This window comes from Serinus canaria, chromosome 5, assembly GCF_022539315.1.
Source record: "Serinus canaria isolate serCan28SL12 chromosome 5, serCan2020, whole genome shotgun sequence".
Lineage (NCBI taxonomy): Eukaryota > Metazoa > Chordata > Aves > Passeriformes > Fringillidae > Serinus > Serinus canaria.
In genome coordinates, this window is record NC_066319.1 from 19,329,574 (window position 1) to 19,350,181 (window position 20,608).

A 20,608-nucleotide genomic window follows, 5' to 3' on the forward strand; every position below is an offset into this window, starting at 1 on the left:
GCACGGCGCTGCGGCTGCCAGAGGAACCTTGAACCACGAGATCAAAATAAAATAAACCCTAACTTTAAACGGCACATCCCTTCCCCCGTGCTACACGACCCGCTGGCTGGGTGCGCCCCGAGCCGGGCCAGCGAGAAGCAGGCGGAGGTCCAGCATCTCTCGGCCGAGCCGGCGGCACCCGGGGCCGGGAGCGCCCCGGGGGACCCGGGCCGGCCGCCCTTCCCCGGCAAGGGCCTCCCGAGCTCCTCCATCCTTTCCATTCCCTTTCTTTCGCTTAAGGTCAGAAGAATTTAAACTTCCTGACTGCGACGGGACGGGAGGGGTACCCCCAGGCGGAGCGGGCTGGGAGCCGGGGAAGGCAGGCGCAGCTGGCCCCGCTCCGCCCGGCCCGGCCCGGCCGGCTCTTGTCTCGGCGGGGAGGAGCCAGCCCGGGGCAGGCTGTAGCAGCAAGGGCTGGCCGGCCGCCAGAAAGTGTAAAATCCTGGCCGGTGGGTGGCAAATTTCGCCAGATCGCGGCGAGGAGACAGCGCGTCCGTGCGTCCGCCCGTCCGTGCGGGCGCGGGGAGCGGCAGCCCGGCCCGGGGTGAGTGCGAGCCGCGACCTCGGGCGCCGGCCCCGCTCTGCCGTGGGGGGCTCGGGCGGCCCGGGCCGGCGTCGATGCCGCAGGCGGCGCGAAGGGGATGTTTACCGGGGGGCGGCTGCGGAAGGGAGCGGGCTGGGCCGGCTCCCCGCGCTCCGCGGTGCCTCTGGAGCGCAGGGCAGGCGTGAGACCTGGGTAAGTTCTCCATTTAAAAATATTAAAAATAGACCCTCCGGCTCCATAGCGCTGCCGAGTGAGTCATTTCCAAACCAAATATCTTAGTCTAACCCTTCCCCCCAGGAGATGCAATAATTCTGAAACCGGGGCGGAGGGAAAGAGATTCTTCTCCCGTCTCTCTCTAAATAAATTGAATTAGCACGTAGAGGAGACAAAAGCCATAAGAGTAGCTGGTCACCTGTTAAACAAAGTGGAGCGTAGCTCCATCCCTTTCTCTCTTCCCTTGTACCTCTCCCGTGCTGTCGCCGTCTATCTTTCCCCAACGTGCCCTCGGAACCTCTCTGCCCTAGGAATATTTACAGTGCTTTCCAGTTTCGTGGGCATGATCTACTTTCCAGTTCCTTCCACTGCCAAACACATTCACTGCCACCGTCTTCTCCATGGGACATCAGCCGCAGCCACACATCATTCCAGCAGTCACCCCAGTCGATGCAGCTCCTGGCTGTCTGTGCTGAAAAGAGTAGTCCAAAGCACAGCTATTTTTTTCCGCCTTTTCCAGTCATATGATGATTTGTTCATGTAAGTGAGCTGTCTTGACTAGAGGGACGTTTCATTTGTCAAAAACAAGTGCTGAGCGTATTTATAGGCAGTGCTGCAGTGTTGTGGTGTGAAAGACTTCGGTTATGCAGAACTCGTCAGTACCTGGATCAGCATGCAGGACCTGTTTACATCTCGCATATAGAGCTCTCTGTGTGTGCATATTTCACGTATATACACACAAATCGTATTTCACGGTGAGGCAGCACGCACAAAACACAGGAACTGGTACACAGGTTGGGTATTTCTTTTTCTTAAACAGATGCCACGGTCCAGCTGTGCAGTAGCTCCTGACAATGTATCTCTAAGTGAGAAGAGACAAGACACTGTGGTCTACTAATGAACTGACTGTCCTGAAAATCCCCTAGCTGCAAGTAAAATCCTATCCTCTTACCTCTGTGAAGAACTTTGTTAGCAAAAATCTTGATAACAAGAAATGACCTATACTTGAAAATCTGTGCAGTAAATTATGTCAGCTGTTTTACAGCCATGACAGGGATGTTAGATTTGAGAATGTGATCCGTGGTAGCAACCCAAAACTTAATGGCCTGCCTAAGTAGGTAAGTGGAGAATTGTGATGTAAAAGCACTGGCATTCTTTTTTTGCTGCTTAGATTAAACTTCTCCTACTAAAGCTACATATACTTTTTACAGCCAACAGAGACCACTGTGATTGATGGACCTGTCAGATAGGGTGAAGAGTGCTAAGAAATTCCTGCAGAAGGCATGCAGCTTTTCTTTTAGCTGTAACATAGAAGAGATTCATGAGCTTAGGGGTGCTACCAAAGTACTGAACTTAAAAAATGCAAAGGTTATTCTCTTGTGTTCCAAAACACAAGAAAAAGTGGACTTCAAATCCCAGGTAAATGCAAATTTCAAGTAATCTAGGACGAGGCATGCTCTTGATGCACAATTCATTAGCATTCAGAATTGCATTCTTGCTGAGATACAACATCTGAGGGAGCAAAGTTCTTGGGCTTGGGTCAAAAAAACATGTGCATTTTGATGGAGCTAGGAAGAAACTTTTCCAGAGGTGGATTATTCTTGGTTGTTCATGATGGGGATGTCCTAAATCTCTGCCTGAAGTAGCTGTCATGTCAGATATGGTGAGTTGCACTGGGTTCTGCACAGATGGCACTGGCAAGCTGGCAGTGACAAGGGTGGGCAGGGAAGTACAAGTGCACTCAGGCCCTTATTGGGAGTCTTTTTTGGTATGTCAGCTTAATAGTAATATCTCTTTTTGGCAGTTTTAGAGCACAGTTAAGGTGACAGTTTCGCATTTGTCTTCCGCCTTCAAGATAAAATTCTTTGTAATAGCTTCATGCAGTGTGTTTATGGGTTGTCTGATATCACCTGAAACTCCGATAAGACTTTCAACGTTCGCTTTCAAAGTTCAGCTGGAACACAGGTAGTGTTGACTGAGTCCTTACTCCCTTTTGGAAGAATTTCAATTCCTTAAATTTCCAGCAACCAAAGACAGAATAGGTGAGATATTTAACCTTTTCTTTGATGTATTTTCTGTTCTTATGAAAAGAGTGGAGGAATGGGACTTGCATGTATCAGCAATGATTTAAAGTAGCACACACATAAGTACTAGAATTTAATCCTTCTTGTAACTCATATTCTGTGAGTTCAGTTTTCATGTGACTTTTTTAGGTGTATTTGTGGATTTTTTTTTTTTGCCAATAATGTATGGCCTTTTGTACTCATTGTTTCTGCTGATGTGAGTTCAAGCATAAATATACACTGACTAAATATGTGCTGGGTTCCAGGGCCTATTCAGTAGGGCATAACAACCTGTTTTTAGGTTGAGTTTAAGTGCAGCTCAGAAGATGGACTGAGGATTTTAGCAAAACCCCAGTTACACTACAGCTGGCTGAGGATGGGCTGTGATGTATAAGCAGCTACTTAGCTGCCACGTTTTGTAGCCCCAGGGTTAAAAATGTGGGACATAGGTTTTTAATAACAGCAACAGGAATGTGGAAACAAAAATCAAACAAAAAGGACTAAGAATGAAGTGTAAGAAAGCTCAAAGATAATAGATTGTCATTCTAGTTGCAGTAGAGATAGTTCTTAAGTAATTTTGGTTGCTGACTTCTTGTTTGATTTTGATAAAGTATATCTTGCATGCTTCTGATTAACAGTCCTAGAAAATTAAACAGGTCATTACATTTAGGCTGATAATAACCTTTTTGCTTCTGAAATTATATTTTTTGCTCACTCCACGCTTTTGCCTGGCATACAATCATAGAACCATAGACTATTTTGGATTAGAAGTATGGCCTTAAAGATAATCTAGTTCCAAGCCCCAGGCATGGGCAAGGACACCTTGCAGTACACCAGGTTGCTCAGAGCCCTATGCAACCTGGCCTTGAACAATTCCAGCTTCTCTAGGCAACCTGTTCAGTGTCTCATCACCCTCACAGTACAAAGTTTCTTCCTAATTTCTAATCTAAAGCTATTTTCTTCAAAGCCATTCCCCCTTCACCTATCACTGCCTGCCCTTGAACACAGCTCCCCTCCAGCTCTCTTGTAAGACCCCCTTTAACTTCTGGAAGGTGCTGTAGCTCTCCCTGGAGCTGTCTCTTCCCCATCCTGAACACCCCCAACTCTGCCACCCTGGTCCACTCCTCTGATCATCTTCATGGTCCTCCTCTGGACTCCTTCCAACAGGTCCATGTCCTAATTGTGTTGGGGGGCTCCAGAGCTGGATGCAGCACTCCAGGTGGAGTCTCAGGAGAACAGAGTGGAGGGGGAGAATCACCCCCAGTGACCTGCAGGCCACGCTGCTTTGGGTGCAGCCCAGGATATGGTTGTGTTTCTGGGCTGCAACTGCAATTGCTGGGTCATGTCAAGCTTCTCCTTCACCAGCAGCCCCAAATCCTTCTCCTCAGGGCTGCCCTCAGTCCATTCTTGGCCCAGCCTGTATTTGTGCTTTGACCCAGGTGCAGAGCTCTGCTCTTTGCCTTGTTCATCTTCATGTTCAGGCCCTCAAACCTGTTTAGGTGCCACTGGATGGCATCCCTTCCCTCCAGTGTGTTGATTGCGCCACACAGCTCGGTGTCATCAGTGACCTTGCTGAGGATGTGCCCAGTGCCACTGTCCTTGTCACTGACAAAGGTGTTAAATGCTGCCTATCCCAGAACTGACCACTGCTCTCCACTTGGATAAGGAGCCATTCACTGCAACTCCTTGAGTGTGACCACCTAAGAAATCATACTGTGGCTTGTCTGTTCCTCTCTTGTGAATTCCCTTAGGAATTTGTTTGTGAATTTCACCACATTTGACCAAGGTAGGAATGGTCTAAAAGGTCAAGTGGTCTAAATGGTCAAAGTTTCTCTGAGATTTGTGAAAATATTTTTAGAGCCCATGCTGAAGGAATGACTCTTTGTGGGTGTTATCACTTTCCACATGGGTGAAATTCAGAAGGGAGAGCAAAGCTAAGTTAGTTTCTGGGTTTGAAAACATATTTGTCACTTCAGTCCAAAGGCCTTTTCAACAGAAAGAGTTTGATAGCTTACTCCTACTTGTGTCATTCAAGTGATACATTCTTGGGCTGTTTTTCTCCAGTAGGGGTGCATTTACTAGGGCATCTGTTGAATGCAGGAATACTGCCAGTGGAAGGAAACAACTGTGTGTGTTTCATCTTCCTTGTTTCCATGTGTGTTCCCATTTGGCTGTATTTCTTGAAAATCACCTGCTAATCAAGTGAGTTTAAGACTGGTAGGAACAGCATGAGGGGGCCTGAGATCCTTGGAGGACTGCTTTGCTATGAGATCAGCTGTGGTTTTTGGAGTGTTAACAGCTTGAGTAAAGCCTTGCTATAGAATTGGAGACGAAGCAGGGGTGATTTTACATTTGCCATGTGTTGGTGGGTGAAACTCAAAAGACGGCTGGTGCCACGGTTTGGTGCCGCGGGTTACGATAGCACCGCAGTGATCCATTTTGGAAGGATGGCTGCTCCAGCTGTTACAGATGCAGCTTTATGGAATGCCTAAAATACCCTAAAGCTTTCAGTTTATCAGAAAATGGTGATAGATCTTATCTTTCCCCCTTCTTATCCATTCCTCCTCTCTGTTGGATTCTTTATTTATTGTACTAAAGAGGTAAGTGTATTTTTTAATTCTCAAACAACTCCAACAGTTTTATTTTTCTGAGCCTGTATGACATTTTTGCTTCCTGCCTTTCATAGCTAGGTTTTGGTGTGGTAATTGTTTATTAGGGAGATACAATTTATTCCAACCAGATTAAATCATCTGTTAGTGTGTCTAATTCAAATTTGTCTTTATCTTCATTCTGGTCAGCAAAGTGATTCTAATGAGCTCTTATTCTCATCCAGGCACATCAGAGTGTTTTGCAATCATATCATGCCTTTTAATAGCCATAAAATTTTTCTTCAATTTTTGAATGATGTGAGTTCTAGGAATTAAAAAAAATGTTTGAAATAACTCAGAGCATCTATGGTAGAAAATAAAACAACTTTGTTGTCTTAGATGCTACTCCTATGTATTTCTTTTTCTGTGTGTTCTTTACTATGAGCAGGTCTCTTGAGTTCACATTGAACTGGCTTGCTCTGTGTTACTATTGATTTCTTACATTTTTAAATGAGTAGTTGTACTCTCATGTATATAGATGTGAAGTAGCAGTTGTGCTTTGAACTGGCTGTAAACTCCAAGAGGACTGCAGGGGTCTCTCAGCTACAGAGTAGGTTCTCAGACCATGGTGGGATAAACACAAAGGTTTTTTCCCCTCCTCATATATTTACTCTCACTCTTAAGCAGAGTTTCACTTTGAGTTTCAGGTTTGATTTAACCTCAGAAACTCAGAGCACAACTGAGTGAATACCACTGAATTTCTTTATAAATGGTTTTGTTATCAAAGCCAAGTTAGATCTGTTAGTGAAGTTGTTTGAGATGTATGGTGAATAAAGGCATGGTGTGGGTCAAATTGGAAGAAGGAATATGCAAAAGGTGGGGATGGAAAAGAGGCATGTTGCTGTCTCTGTTGTGGAGATGGGTGTGTACTAGGAAGATAAGGAAGGTGAGATCTTGTTTTGGGTGGCCAGTGTTTTGTGGCAGTAAAATTGTTGATTATATGATTGCATACCAGAGTGTGAACTTTGTATCAAGAGGGCTGTTTTCCCCAGTTCTATTGATGTCACTTTGGTAACATATATAAGCTCAATAGTAAAAATCTATCCATTTTAATTACAGATACATGAGGCCAGTAGAACACCTCAGGACTATATAGGGGACATCAAGTTGCTGCCTTTGTGGTGGTGAAGCCAGGAAAAAAAAGAAACAAGACACCTTTTGGTATTCAATCTTAGCAAGGGAGAGGTAAGGAGAGGTAGATCAGATGAATCCTTTCCTCTCCAACCCTGTCGAATAATTTGAAAGGTTCATTAGAGCAGCTTAGAGGGATATTTTTGTTTGATGAATAGGATCCTGGCTTGCAAGGTTGAAGACCAGGCTAAGTCACTTCTCTGGCTTAGCAACTTTTATTTCCTCAGCCAGAAAATTGAGCTAATTATTTTTACTCTTATTAGCATGCCTCCAAGAGCTCTTGATGAAAGGAGTGATTTGCAGGACTGAGTGGCCCATCTGCCTGGGGCTGAGCCTCCCTAGGATCCCTCAGGGCTTTCTCATGGTGCAGGGAGGGGTGATGACTTTTGGGATTCAGAAACAAATGCCATTCATTTATGGGTGGAAGAAGCTGTCTTTTAAAGTGTGTGGCTTGAATCAATCCTATTGACAAGACTGAAAGACGTGGAGGCTGGTCTTATACTCTTCCACTTACATTCCTGAACTGGGAATGTTTCCTAGCATGGGCTGTGCTCCTGGTGCTGGCGTGAGCACACCTGGAGATAAAAGTTTCCTTATTTGAGGAGCTGCTCACAAGACAAAGTGTGTCAGCACTTTTCCATGCTGCTTCAGGACTTGATTCAAACCATGTTAAGATCAATATTTAATTCAATTCCTGTTGTTTTTATGGGCTGTAGATTAAGCACTAAACTTCATAGGTCAGATAGCCAAAGGTGTGAAGGCAAGAAAGGATGAGGGTGTAGGAAGGGTTATGCCTTGAAACTGGACCCTAGACTGCTTGTACAGTTTTGACCCTTTTGCTTTCAACAGCTGCTGAAGTGTCTGTATCTAAGGCACAGCTTCTGATCATTGCTGACCAGAAATAGCCTCTGTTAGTTATTGAGTGAATCTCAATTTTATCATCTTCTCTCCTGAAAAGTAAGAGAGATGATGATCAAACCTTGTTTGATTTTAAGAAACTGAGCAATTGGGAGCTATAAGAGGAACTGAATGTGCTGTTAATGTAGCATTGGCAAATACTGCCCATGTAAGAATATAAATGAACTTCATGCAGGTGCCATTTCTAATTATGATGAGCTACGGAGCTCCAAGCTACAGGTTGTGGGCTGCTTTTCCACTTCTCAGTGTGGCTGCATAGAAGGTAAATGAGGGATTTTTGTCAGAAGTGGTGTCTTCAGATCTTGTCAGTTGAAGTCTCATCAAGGGTTTTGCCAATCACATTCTTTGTTAGAGATTTATTGGGCTGGAAGAAGAAGCAGCTAACAAGAATCTGGTGAGTTCTCTGCATACTTTTTGTGTCTGAGGCAGGATGGGACTGCTCATTAGCCATTGTGGGCTTAGTACAGTGGGGCATTTTTCTAAAGATTATGCTTCTTCTACATTCAAAATGATTACAAAACACTCAGGGCATGTTGCAGTGTCCACTTTGTGTATTTTATGGTTGTAGGTCATCAATGTCACAACTACATGAAGCGTATAAAAGACAAATATAAGCAAGTGTATATTTTTCTTCATGAAGGGGTTATTTTTAACACTAAAAATAATTAAATGGCAAAACATCAGTTACATCAGGATAACCCATCAATCTCTATTGCTCTGTTTCATTCTCCACTATTTCTCTCTCTCCTGTTTTGAAGTTACTTTTGGACCTGTGGCTTTTTGGTGTGAATTTGTTGTGAAGTAGTCTTGGTGAAAGTTTTCTTCTAAGAAGCAAAAACAGTTGTAGATTTTTCTGCCATGCCACTTCTGTTAGCAGCTGTTGCTCTGAGTTTCACAGAGAAGACATCAGAGGAATTTTAAAAGGTCTGTTCTGTTAAATCTCAGTTACCATGGGTCTTTTGTTTGTTTGGCCCAAGATTATCATGTAGATTCATAATTTGGAGACCTTGGTGCCAAATTTTAATTTGGGTTCTTCTTTCTTTAGAAGAGAGAGATGTTGAAGTAGGGGTGGCTCCTGATCTTGCTTTTCCTCCAGACAGTCAGATGTATTATGGTCTGTTGGGAGGGAAAGGTCAATTCATGAAATCATTTTATAATGATTTCTCTGTTGCTTTTCATGGCTAACAGAAAACAAATAATAAAAGTTTCCTAGCTTATGACTGTAATGTTTTTATAAATGTCCATATCTATGTGTGTTGGAAAAGGATTTGTCTCGATGCTCAATTATTTTCTTTGAAGATTCATATTAATCCTAAAAGTGTTTACTCAGATGTGATGAATTACTAGTGGATGAAATTACATTGTTGTCAGATTGACTCATGGTCCTGCTGTGCTGCCTCAGCTGGGGACATTGACTTTCATCTTTGCAGAGTTAGCTCCCTTGGAGACCTGAGTTTTACACAGATGACATATCACATATCTGCCTTGTCTAGAGGCTTTTGGTAGCTGGACTTTGAGATGATAATCAAGGATAAGGAAAACAAAAGGTCTGGGGGGGTAGGATGTCTGGAAGGGAAGGAAGAGCAATACCTATCTCTCTGACTTAGTCATGACAAGTGTCTTGCCAAAAAAGGTGTGCAGGGTCCCTAAGCAAGATGAGGAGAGTGGGGAATGTTTTAGGATATATCAGCTGGCAAACAGTTTGAAATCCCCTGATGCCATGTAAAGCATTATCCCAGCAGCTGAACCACGTGGCAGTGAAAAATTATCTGGTGTGGCTGTATATCTTATGCAGTCACTGCACTTCAGTCTCTGACTTTTAATGTCTTTTATAATTGATGGAGAGAATGTTGCTTGGTGCCTGGAAGATGCTGCATCCTGGTGTCTCCCATCATTCTGTGCGAAAGGAGAAAAGTAATTTCTTCTCTGTAAAGCTTTTTCAAGTTCTGTGATTGCTAATAGGATTGTGATTAGAAGTAGAATTTTATTTTGTAGCCTTCTAAACCACTTTAATCCTTGCAAGAAGAAAATGCAGATGTGAAGGAGTTTATAGTGAAAGCCTCTAGAAGAACAGTGTGTTTCTGAGCATTTCTGCATAATTCTGTCAGAGTTTTCACAGCAAGATGAAAATTGTTCCTTGCTCAGCATTTTGCTAAATGTTGTTTGTTCCCAATAGCTCAAATAGCCTGAATACCATGAGGGCTTCTTACTAACCTATAACTAAGTTAATGCCTTTCTTGCCACAGGGGTAGTTTCTCCCAGTAAAAAGCCAAAAAATTGCACACTGCAGAATGCACACCACAGATATTGCCAAGAAACTGCTGCTGCAACCTCCCTGTGAAAATGAAGCATTACTTAGAAGGCTTCCTTGCTTTGGGGAAAGCCTTCAGTGGAAGCTAGTTGCTGTGAAAGGAAAATGTGGTGTGATGGAAGTGTTTGATTGGGTTGAGGTGCTCTGTTGTACCTTCAGGTGGGTGCGCAGGATCTGCAGAGTACGTGCTACAAAAGTCAGTTTTTTAGTAAATGCTCTGTTACTGTGAGCTTTATGGAGCTCTGAAAACAGTTTAAATGTGCTGTGGGCAGGGGAGAGAATGGTCCTTCTCACAGACTGGCATTTCCAGTTCTGGGAACATGAGGGTCAGTTTTGCTTGGATACCATTTAGGGTTAGCCTGCCTTCAGAGTAAGAGTCTGGTGTGCCTGCCATTTAATAGTTACTGGGTTTAGATAAGATAGGAGAGATTTGAGTCTTTGAGTCCTGAAGAAATAAGACTATGAATCAAATCCTAAAGCTGAAGATCTTGCTTTAAATTCCTAATGAGATTCTAAAGTGAGGTTGACTTGATGGTAACACACATTGCAGGCTGGGTTGGGGAAGGAAGAGGGGTGTCTTATCTGCTCTTCCCAGGCAAGAGCTTGTTTTTGTCTGACCTGGTGACTTTTAACAGAGATTAAGGAAAACAGCATGTATGTTGCAATGAGCTTAAGCACATTCCCTAGGTAAGCAGTGCTCAGGAAATTCATCGTGGGGCCCAGTGTGATGCCATGGTTCTGCTGTGTGGAATCAGTCTTGTAGAGACCTTCCTGATCATGCTGTTCCACTGTTTGCACAGAATGGGCCAAAGAATTTCCTACCCACACCTAAATTTATATATGTTAAGGCACAGAGGTTGTTATATTGTTTTACATTTCTGAATTTAAGCTTTCCCCTGGCCCCTTAATATAATTCAAATGAATATGAAGGCATCCTATGAAATGGTTTCATTGCTGGGGAGAAGGGTACTGCATGCCTTTGTGGCACCTGGGGTAGTGGTAAGAGGAGGCTTGTGGGTTAGCACATCTTAACCACTGCTTTCTAGCCCTGCTAAATGCCTGCTAGAAATAATGCTGATATTGCATTTTATACCTCTGAAAGTGAAAGGTGTCTCTGCCTGTGGCTGGGGGCTGGAACCAGATGGTCTCTAAGGTCTCTTCCAACCCAAATCATTTTGTGTTTCTATGTGTAAAGATTGTTAAGTGAGGAGTTTTACAGTGTGCTGGGAGAAGTGAGCTGTCACTCATTCAGCTCCTCATGCTGTCAGCTTTGGAACTTGCAGACAAACATTGGCACAAGCTCTTGTTTTGAAACAGAAGCAGCCTCTGTACTTGGGCTTTGCCTTGTGGCCACCCTTTGGTCTGCCATGGAAAGAACCTGCCTCAGCTCTCCAAGGTGCTGTAGCTTTTCCTCTGGTGATTTCTGATGTGGTTACAGTTGTCAATGGAGAAATTGCTGGCAGATTGAAAATGTGTGGGCAATGTCAAATGAACTGCTTTGCAAAATGCACAAAAGATCCTGCTGGTGTGGTTGTACCAGTTTACATTTAGTCTTAATGTCTAAAAGTTATGACTTTGTTTTTATTTTAATTGTAACAGAGCAGACAAAGAATCAACAGATTGCTGCCCTTTCAAGCAGCAACAGTTAAGGCTAAGCTTATGTCACAAAAGACTGTCTGGGCTCTGTAATTTCTGAAAACAGTCAGGAGTTGTCTAAAGTCAGGGAAGAGTTGCACTTGTAGCCATGTTCCACCTCCACAGAGATCTCTGCAAACTGTACTTAGCTTGTGAGGGTGTAACAACGGTATTTATTTCTTGAATAGCACCAAGAATGATAGAACTGTGTGTTTCATTGTCTAAAAAGTAGAGTGTTTTCTTCTTTCCTCGTTGGCAGGGCATGGCACAGCAAGGGCCTCGCAAAGGCTTCGTGGTGATGGATCAGAATCTGCCAAGGCTGGGCAGAACTGGGGTAACAAAGTGAGCTCAGCATAAAATGGGGCTGCCAGGTGGGAAGAAAGCTGTTTTCTGATATGTAAGAGATAATTATAGTTTGGGCAGTGGAGAGATTTTCCCAGGGCTGAACACCAGTCAAATTAGTGCAGACACATAACATTGTTTTTGTCTGACCATCTCTCTTTTCACCTCGTGCTGAAGATGTAGTAGAAAAGAGATTTTGCTTTACATCTTTCATGTTCAGTTCAGTTGCACAACTCTTTTGTTTGTTTCTTTTCCCCTCTGCTCTCCTGTGTCCCACATCTCATTCTCAAAACTGCCAGCTACATCTATTGCTTGTATTCATCTAAAGTGGGAGGATTTCAAAGTACAGAAGCTTTGCCAAAGTTTTTTTGTGGCTTTTATTCAAGCTTGCTTCTTCTATTTCTGTGGTTTACTTGGGGCTACACAGTCATCTACATGGAGATGGTGATCAGAGTGGAAAATACGGGCATTTCGTAATTGGCCCAGCAATTACTTCTTGTGCTGTAGAAAAACCAGAAACATAAAAGCCCTGCTCATGCTCAAAATATCTGCATGTTAGAACTCTTTTGAAGAAGCTCCTTATTATATTCTTTTTGTAGTGAACTGATAGCAAGTGGGTTTATTCCCTTGCACAACACTTCTCAAAAAAAAAAAGCACTGTCTTAGTCTATTCATCATTTTCCATCGTTCATCTTTTGTACCTCTCTAGTGGAATAGTTTTCTCTTTCTCCAGCTACTACTATTTCATACACAGGCTGAGTGGCTAACTGTATTTAAAGGTATTTGTAAGTGCCTCTGGCAGAAGACTTGAGCCATCTCTGTTCTTGCGTCTCTGCTAATTGAAGTCAAAGGAGAGACCATGCTTGCATTTCTGACTGGCTCTGTTGGGTCATTGTTTAAGGGGTGAGATGGGAAATAGGGCTGTTGAAGAACTCTGGAATTCCAGAGTCTTCCCAAAGCTGCTGTTAATGGCACGGGATATTTTCATCCCTCCCTTCTCTTCCTTACTCTTGTCTTTTCTCTTTGTGTTGCAGGACTGCTTCAGTTCCTTCGTCATGTAGGGCACATCCCAACCCGACAGGGTGGGGAATTGCTAGTCCAGGGCTGATTCCTCAGTTGGGATTGAGACCTTGGGCTTGAATTTTCACGGAGATAGCTGAGATTGACACTTGAACCTTGGAGAGAAGAGCCTTTCTGATGGTCCTGCCCCACTCCACCTGACCCTATGAAAGGAGGGTTCACCATAGCTCTGTCCTTGGCGCTCCAGTTCCACAAGATGGGCTCGTTCAGAAGGCCTCGACCTCGCTTCATGAGCTCCCCTGTGCTCAGTGATCTGCCTCGCTTCCAGGCAGCCCGGCAGGCCATGCAGCTCAGCTCCAACTCTGCCTGGAACAGGTGAGCAGGACCCACCTGGCTGAGCTCCTGCCCTGCAGCAGCTCCTCAGTCAGGGCCATGTGTATCTTACACTTGTGCTTCACACCATTAAAGACTAGGCTCATCTGTTTATGAGCATGCACGAATTTTTGGCATGTCCAGGCTTTGCTGGCATTGAAAGCATCTGTGGAATTAAAAAATCTATTAGTGCTCAGTTTGTTTTGGACAATGTTTTTCAGCCATACTGTCTTGAAAAGCAGAATTGCTTTTTGTTAACAGTTGCATCTTTTAAGTACCATTTAGGAAAACACATTCCTAGAACTGTAATAAATGCCACTTTATTAATTCACAATAGCATGTATTTGCATATTATTTATCACAGTCAAGTTCCTCTGACAATTACTGAGCTTGTAGCTTCAACCAGCATTTCCTATTGATAGCTAAATCCTGTCTGCTGTGCGTGTCATGCAGCAATTACAACTGGAAAAACAGTGTGAAAGGTGAAGAGTGAGATGTCCTGTGTCTTGATCTGCTGTAATGGTCTGCTGCTATCAGAAGTGGGGGTTCCCACCTTCCCCTCTGCCACATGGCACCAGCCCTGTGCTCTGCAGACTGTTCTTGCTTGCTGACCTAGCTCAGTTTACCAATGTCACACAAAAGTAGCTTGGCAAAACCATTGCAGTTTTGTGCCATGATAGTGAACTGAGGTCTGTGGAGCATGCAGATGCCATAACTGGCCCACAGAAGGGAATGCCTGCTTAGGGAATGATGTATGCCCTTGTTAGCTATGGCAAGCTTTAGACCTGCTAAACCTTCTTGTCTGCTGTCACTTTATGACTTCCTCTGTGCTGGTGAGAGAATTAGATGATACTCCAACAGCATCTTACAAGCATTAACAGGGCTCAAACTCAGATCTGACTGAGGTGATGCTGACTGCAGAACATCTTCCAGCACAGCCAGGGTCTTGCCAGATTCTGCAGCGAGCATAGTTCGTGGTAGGATCACTGGATAATGCAGCACCATGTGTTTGGCAGATATGACCAAAAAAGCTATGTCTCCTCATAGCAACTAGTCTGCAGCACCCAGCAAAGATCCCCCAAACAGTTGTGTTCAAGAGACACCTGGCACAAGCAGGACCCCCGTGACAACTTTCCCTTGCTTACCCTAGGCAGAACTTGAGGTTGGTTCTGCTCTGTCTCCCAGGGCAGATGTAGGTAATTAAGAGTAACAATTTCAAGGTGAGAAATAGTAGAACTATTTAAGGGCAATTATTTTCCCCTAGTTGTAATGTCTCTGCTTTTGGTGCCTTGCTTGTGTTGTGCTCTATGGTAAATCACAGTTTTCATGGATGATGTCCTGTCTCATTTCTTTTTTTGGCAGCGTACAAACAGCAGTGATAAATGTGTTCAAAGGGGGAGGCTTGCAGAACAATGAACTTTACACCCTCAATGAAAATATCAGGTATGTTGCTGAAATGCATGAAAATAGACTTTTGTTGCTGCTTGTTTGGTGTTTGCTGGGAACTGTTGCCTTCAGAACCACAGTTAAAAGATATTGGTGGGAGGAAAAGGGATGAAAGCACATTTAAGTATAGCTTTGGGGTTTCTGGCTAAGATACTTATTTCTTGCTACTGAGTGACATAAATGGCACAAAATATTTGGATAATTTTTCTCCAACTTGTGTAGCTTTGATAAGGACAGGTTGTGTATTGGCTTGGGTTGTAAGGCTTTTTGTTCCTTTATAGGAGCTATGCCTCTTTTGGATATGTTTTAAACAGAATAATATTGGCATCTCTGTTCTGAAACCAAACGTCTCAGAACTGTGGAGTCCTTAAAGCAAACCACAGCATTTTGTTTAAAAGCTTAATCTTCACATGATAATTACAGAGCAAAACCTGAAAATATGAACAGTAAAGATAAAAAAACCTAAAAGCCTGGCTAACATTTTTGTCACTGATGCTAGTGATGGTTAAAAGTATCATTTACTTTTAAAAGCAGGTTTCATGATTATCTGTGGTTTCATTCTGATTAGTTGGAAAGTTTGATTAGCAATAGATAGGACTGTGGAGTAGATAAAGAACTATTTATTCTTGCCTTGGTTCCAAGTGCTGCTGGGAGGAGTATTGTCAGGGCTAAGGGATGTAGGTTCCTTCTTCTCTATTTACCAGTGCATCCATTAATTCTTCAAGAGTGCTGTCACACGTGTCTCTCCTTCTTCTTTTGTATGACCTCCCCTCATTCCTATTGCATTTTTTTGAGCTCCAAAAGATTCAAATGGCAATTTGAGCTAAGTATGTACTACAGCAATCTAAACTACCCCTTTCCCCACTTTCAAAATAAATGCAGCTATCAGGGCAGGAGACTCTGTCCAATTTGGTCTAGTCCCAAACCCAAAAAGTTTAATATAATTCCTTTTGAGAGTTGAGCAAGGGCAGCATCTTGCACTTTAATGATATTTTAGTGTGTTCAGGTCAGAAGTCTTCAAGTTAAGTTTTAGTACTTGGAGCAGTCTTAATTCTCCGTGGGATGAGTATTTGTGGACATGAAAATAAAAACAGATGTCACAAGGCTTGGGAAATACCTAATGCCCCAGCTTGTTAGCAAACTTGGGGAGTGGCTTTGGGCTTTGTGACTCGCCTTTTGCCTGTGGCAGTGGCTGCATCCTGCTTTTCCCCTGAAGTGTGAGGAGATGCTCCTTCCCACCCTCCCAGGGAGGCAGTACTCTGGGCAGAGCTGCTGTGGGGTCTGGGCTTGGCCCCAGAAGCTGGACCATGCTCTCTTCATGCTGGTTGCTGAAGTGAATGCAGACTGGCAAAAACCAGGCAAAGAACAGGAAATTCTTTATGAACTGTGTATGCTTTGAGAGCAGTGCTGATGGTGGGAGGGGAAATGCCCTTCTCCACACACAGGCACTGCCAGGCTATACTTGGAAGCACTCACCTTGAATTACATGATTAATGTTCCTGCAGGTGCCCTGAGCACTGGCTATATCTCCAAATGTCACTCTTTAAATAGACCATTTCACATCCACATTAATGCCCATCTAAGGAGCAAAGGACAGGCCTCTGCATGTGTCTGTGTAAACACCTGCAGCCTCACACCTGTGGTTCCTGATGGAGCTCCCAGCACAGGGTGAGCTCTGTGCACAAGGTGAATCTCTAGCTTGACACTGGAGAAAAGCCAGACCTCTGACACAGAGAACTCTTGTGTGCCATGAAGTTGAGCTGCTGCATTGTCCTTGCCCTTGTTTGTAGTTCTCCACTCAGCTCCTGGGTTGTAGTTTGCAAATGCAGTAAGAGGCTCTCAGGTTCCTCACAATGCTTCATCATTTGGCAGAGGGGAAACACGGGACAGTTTTAAAGGAGGATGGTAATGACAGGACCAGGAGATGAGTAGGTGGTTACACTTTGTTCTGCATTGCTGCCACCTAGATTTTATCTGGCTGTGATTTGATACCATCTCACTGGCTAATTTTTTTTTTTTTTTTTTTTACCTGCTCTGACAGTCAGTTGTCACAGCAAGAGGAAATGTGAAAAATACCTTTGGTAAATGGAATTTCTCTGAGTGGGAAGTGCCATGCTTAGGAAGAGACCCCTCCCTTGATTTTTTTCTGAGGTACAAGTGCCTGGCTGCTGGTCTTACCTGCATGAAGCCAAATCCTCCTGGGACTGTCAAGTCAGGTAGAAAGCCTGCTGGATTTGGCTGAAGCCAATGGAAAAGCTTTTGTCAAACTGGTCCCGAAAGACTTATCTGATGTATTGATCTCAGAGACATAGACATAGGCTTTGATTTGGGTGGGGGAATACAAACACCCAGAGAGAGAAAGAGTAAAGACATGTTGGCATGCAAATAAATGCAGAAGCGTTGTAAAATAGAGAGGAAGGCTGTCAAATTTGATTTTGAGCAGAGATGAGGTAAAGTGGCATAGTCTGGTGGTAAAAACCCAGCCTAAGAACTGGATGGGTGCTGATTCAAATTTATCACATTGATAAAAAGCAAAACTCTGACAACAGAAAAAAAATTGCAGTGTTTGGCGTTGGAAATTGTTGGGCAACCTTTAAATTTTAGGCAGAATTTACTGCTACAGAATTTATTCTCAGTCGCTGAAAGATTAAAGTGCAAATGCACTGAACTTCCTACGTTGTTTTTTCAGTGCTGCCTCTGATGTAAAACAATCCTGATTTTTATATTTTATTTTTTTTAAACACAAATATGTATTAGAATTTTAAACCTTTATCACAGCCTAATTTAAGAGCCAACAATTTTCAACAGAAAGACTTTAGAGTGGCTTTTGCCTCTATGTATTTAAAACAACTCTTGTTAAATTTCTAGAATTTCTTCCTTGGAAAATATGCCTTGGTTTTTATTGTTTGAAATGTGATAGTTAAAATGTGGGTGCAGCTTCTGCTTCTTTTCTCCTCTCCTTATCCTCATCCTTCTACTTCCAAAAGAAAAGGAAGTGCAATATTAGGGAGATATGCTACCTTCAGTGACATGAAAGGCATCTTTGTTTAAACAAGAAAGCAGAAAAAATGATGGATTTCAATCTAAATAACTCCAGATTTTCTCCCCAGCTTTCTGTTCATTCAGGGGGGTAATTTCTGTTTTTGCTTGTTCTAGGTGTATTGTTTATAATATCGAAGACTTCAGAGAAACTGTTTAATTCCTTTATAATTTGAGAATAGCCTTTGTAAAATACATATGTAAGAGAAATGTAACTGTGGCCAAAAGGACCCATTCCCATGCATTCCTGTACCTTTGGTATGACTGGTAGTACAGTGCAGATATAGCTGTAAGAAATGACCAGCAGTGGCTGCTACTTCATGGCTCCATTCCTTCTGTCTACAGACGGCTGCTGAAGAGTGAACTTGGATCCTTCATCACAGATTACTTTCAGGTATTGCATGACTTGCTTGCTTTATTTTGAGGGGTTGCTCCCTTCAGCTTTTCAGCCTATAACAAAATTAGGATCCCGTTTTACATGTGTGTAGCCTACAAGTGTTGGTTTTGTTTTACTGAGGAAGATGATGGAGGTACTGGACTTATTAAATGGGGGCCATATAGCCCTGGGAGTAATTATTTTTATTGATGTGAGTGCAGAATTGAGGATAATCTTCCTTTGCACTTAAGAAAGGCTGCTAGTTGCCTGCCAAGATCAGCAAGGAATTCACTTGAAGTTTTTAAAGAGGATGGGATGCCTTTTCTTGAGTGTAAAAAATTCAAAAGGTTTTCTGCAACAGGGGCCAGCAAGGGGAAAGAGGAGAGATAATGACAACTGCCTGAAGGCAGGAGGGGGCAAAGAGAAGGAAGTTTCTATCAGCAGGAAATCAACCTGGGTGCTGTTTGCCTTTTAGTTCCACAAATACAAATGCAGTTTCTGAAAAATGTGCAAAATGAAGTAAGACTTGAACAATCACAAACGTGAATGTGTGTTGCTGTGTTTTATTGACACTGGCCAGATGGACAGAGGTTCATGTGTAACCACATGAAAGCCTGCTGGATGATTTTTAGAAGGCACTGATGGCTTTCAATGTTTTAATTTGTTCGGTTGAATTTGATTGATTATTAAAAAAAACCCCAAAAAACAGGGGCTGCTGGAAACAAGAGGGTTTTCTTCCCTTTGAGTAAGAGAGAGAAAATTTCTGTACTTTCTGAAGCAGCTGATGCTGCTGTGTGCGTGCTAACAGCTTAAAAGAGGAAAAAGGAGACTAGTGTTGTTTCCTATCAGATTACATGATTTATTAGATTACATGACTTTAAAAAATCCCCCTGCTGTGCTATCAAGTGAGAAGACAACTCCTGCCCCAGGGGTAGCTGTGTTTCACTTCCTCAGCCCCTCTCTGCACAAGTTGTTTACTGCAGAGGCAGCTGCTGGTGCACAAGGCAGGATGTTTCCTAGACCCTGAGTGGGGTGGCAGCCACCAGCACTCACATTTAATTTCTGGGGTATTTTTGCTCAGTGTCAAAAGGAGCAACTTGGCATCTGTCAGACTTAGCCTGAGGTAAAACTCTTGGTGCAGGCAAGTTGTGAGACAAACAGTGAGAGAAAGGCTATTGTTGGAAGTGAGATTTTTCCCTCTGTGAGCTAAGATGCAGACTTATTTCTGACTCTAGACTAACGGCATATGGCCATGATAAAAGTTACCACTCCCTCCTGAATGTCTTTCCTCAAAAATCCTAGGGCCACGGAGTGGGGAAAGACTGTTCATGTGCCAAAGAAGGGCTGACAGCATTATTTCATTTGTCTGTGGGCTCTGTTTCACTGCTGATGCCAGCTGAATTATGGCAGAACTGCTGCCACCAAGATGAGCAGAGTTAAATCAAGCTGCTGATTTGGCTGAAAAATAACCTTGAAAGCAAACAGCCAAAGCTTCCAACTACTTCCTTTGACGTGTTGTGGTCATCACCTCTGACATGGGGGAGGTGCTGGGAGTGGGTCGCCAGGATGCGGAGTGGAGTGGAAGTGCATCTTTTGGCAGTGACTTCCTCTGACATCTGTTAAAGCCCACTGAAAACTATTCCAAGAACCAAGATTTCTGTCCTCTTGCATGGAAAAGGACCCCGAAGAATATGCTCTCTGTATAGCCAGGCAGTTTTAAATATCCCAGCAGCAATTAGAGCAACTAACGGGATCATGTAATATTTAGATGTGATAAACTGACTTGAACGTTTTCCATTTCTTATGCCGTGGCACTTATAACTGGAGCCACTGAGAGGAACTTTAAAATCACATTTGTTTTAAGAGTTGGGGATTTTACATTATGTAAATTTTATACACTCACACATGCACATTTTTTATAAGCATTGAATATTCAAGACTAAAATGGAACAGAGCTTTTATAGTGAGACAAAGCTACCTTTGTGATTAACTTGACTTAATTACTCACAAGTCCTTTTCATCAGCACTCATGCAAATTAAATGTTTTTAGCTCCTGAAATTGCTAAAGGAATGTTTAGGAAATGGTTGGGGTTTATGCAGTCTTTTTCTGCTACCAAGCCATCATCATACCAGAGATAATGAGTCTGTTTTGTCTTTGAAAGAGAAATCTAATTCCCACAAGGGCTGCAGTGCAAACTTGGAAGTTTCATTCTGAAGGAAAGTTGTGTTTATAAATCTGCCGCTTTAGCGATCCTACTGTATATACAACCCCTCTCCTTGGATTGAAGCCTGAGGGAAAATGCCAGATAGTTGGGACTTGCAGCATTTACTGCAGATCTACCTTAAAGCAGTGCTTCGTGCTCCTCCAGGTTTTTCAGGACTGACTTTGCCCATGAACTGATTGGAGAGTTTCCTGAAAAGGGGCATTTGTACCTACCCCTCTGCTCAATAACCCAGCAGGGCACCATTTGCTCTCCCTGCTGGGTTAGTTTGCTGGTGGTCAGCTGAACT

At 43.2% G+C, this 20,608-nt stretch overlaps 1 protein-coding gene across 3 annotated transcripts in view; it reads left to right on the forward strand.

Moving 5' to 3' along the window:
- Positions 1–492: 492 nt before the first annotated feature.
- PRR5L (proline rich 5 like) overlaps positions 493–20,608 on the forward strand; it is a 53,362-nt gene continuing 33,246 nt past the window's right edge. For 2 of the 3 annotated variants that reach the window (XM_050974660.1, XM_009102153.4), the window contains exons 1-4: positions 493–583; positions 12,879–13,239; positions 14,599–14,679; positions 18,067–18,115. In XM_050974660.1, the coding sequence (XP_050830617.1) occupies positions 13,070–13,239; positions 14,599–14,679; positions 18,067–18,115 (300 nt within the window). In that variant the 5' untranslated portion in view covers positions 493–583; positions 12,879–13,069. Of the gene's footprint in view, positions 584–642; positions 776–12,878; positions 13,240–14,598; positions 14,680–18,066; positions 18,116–20,608 lie in introns of those variants that run through there. The other variant, XM_018907792.3, reaches the window with a different exon arrangement.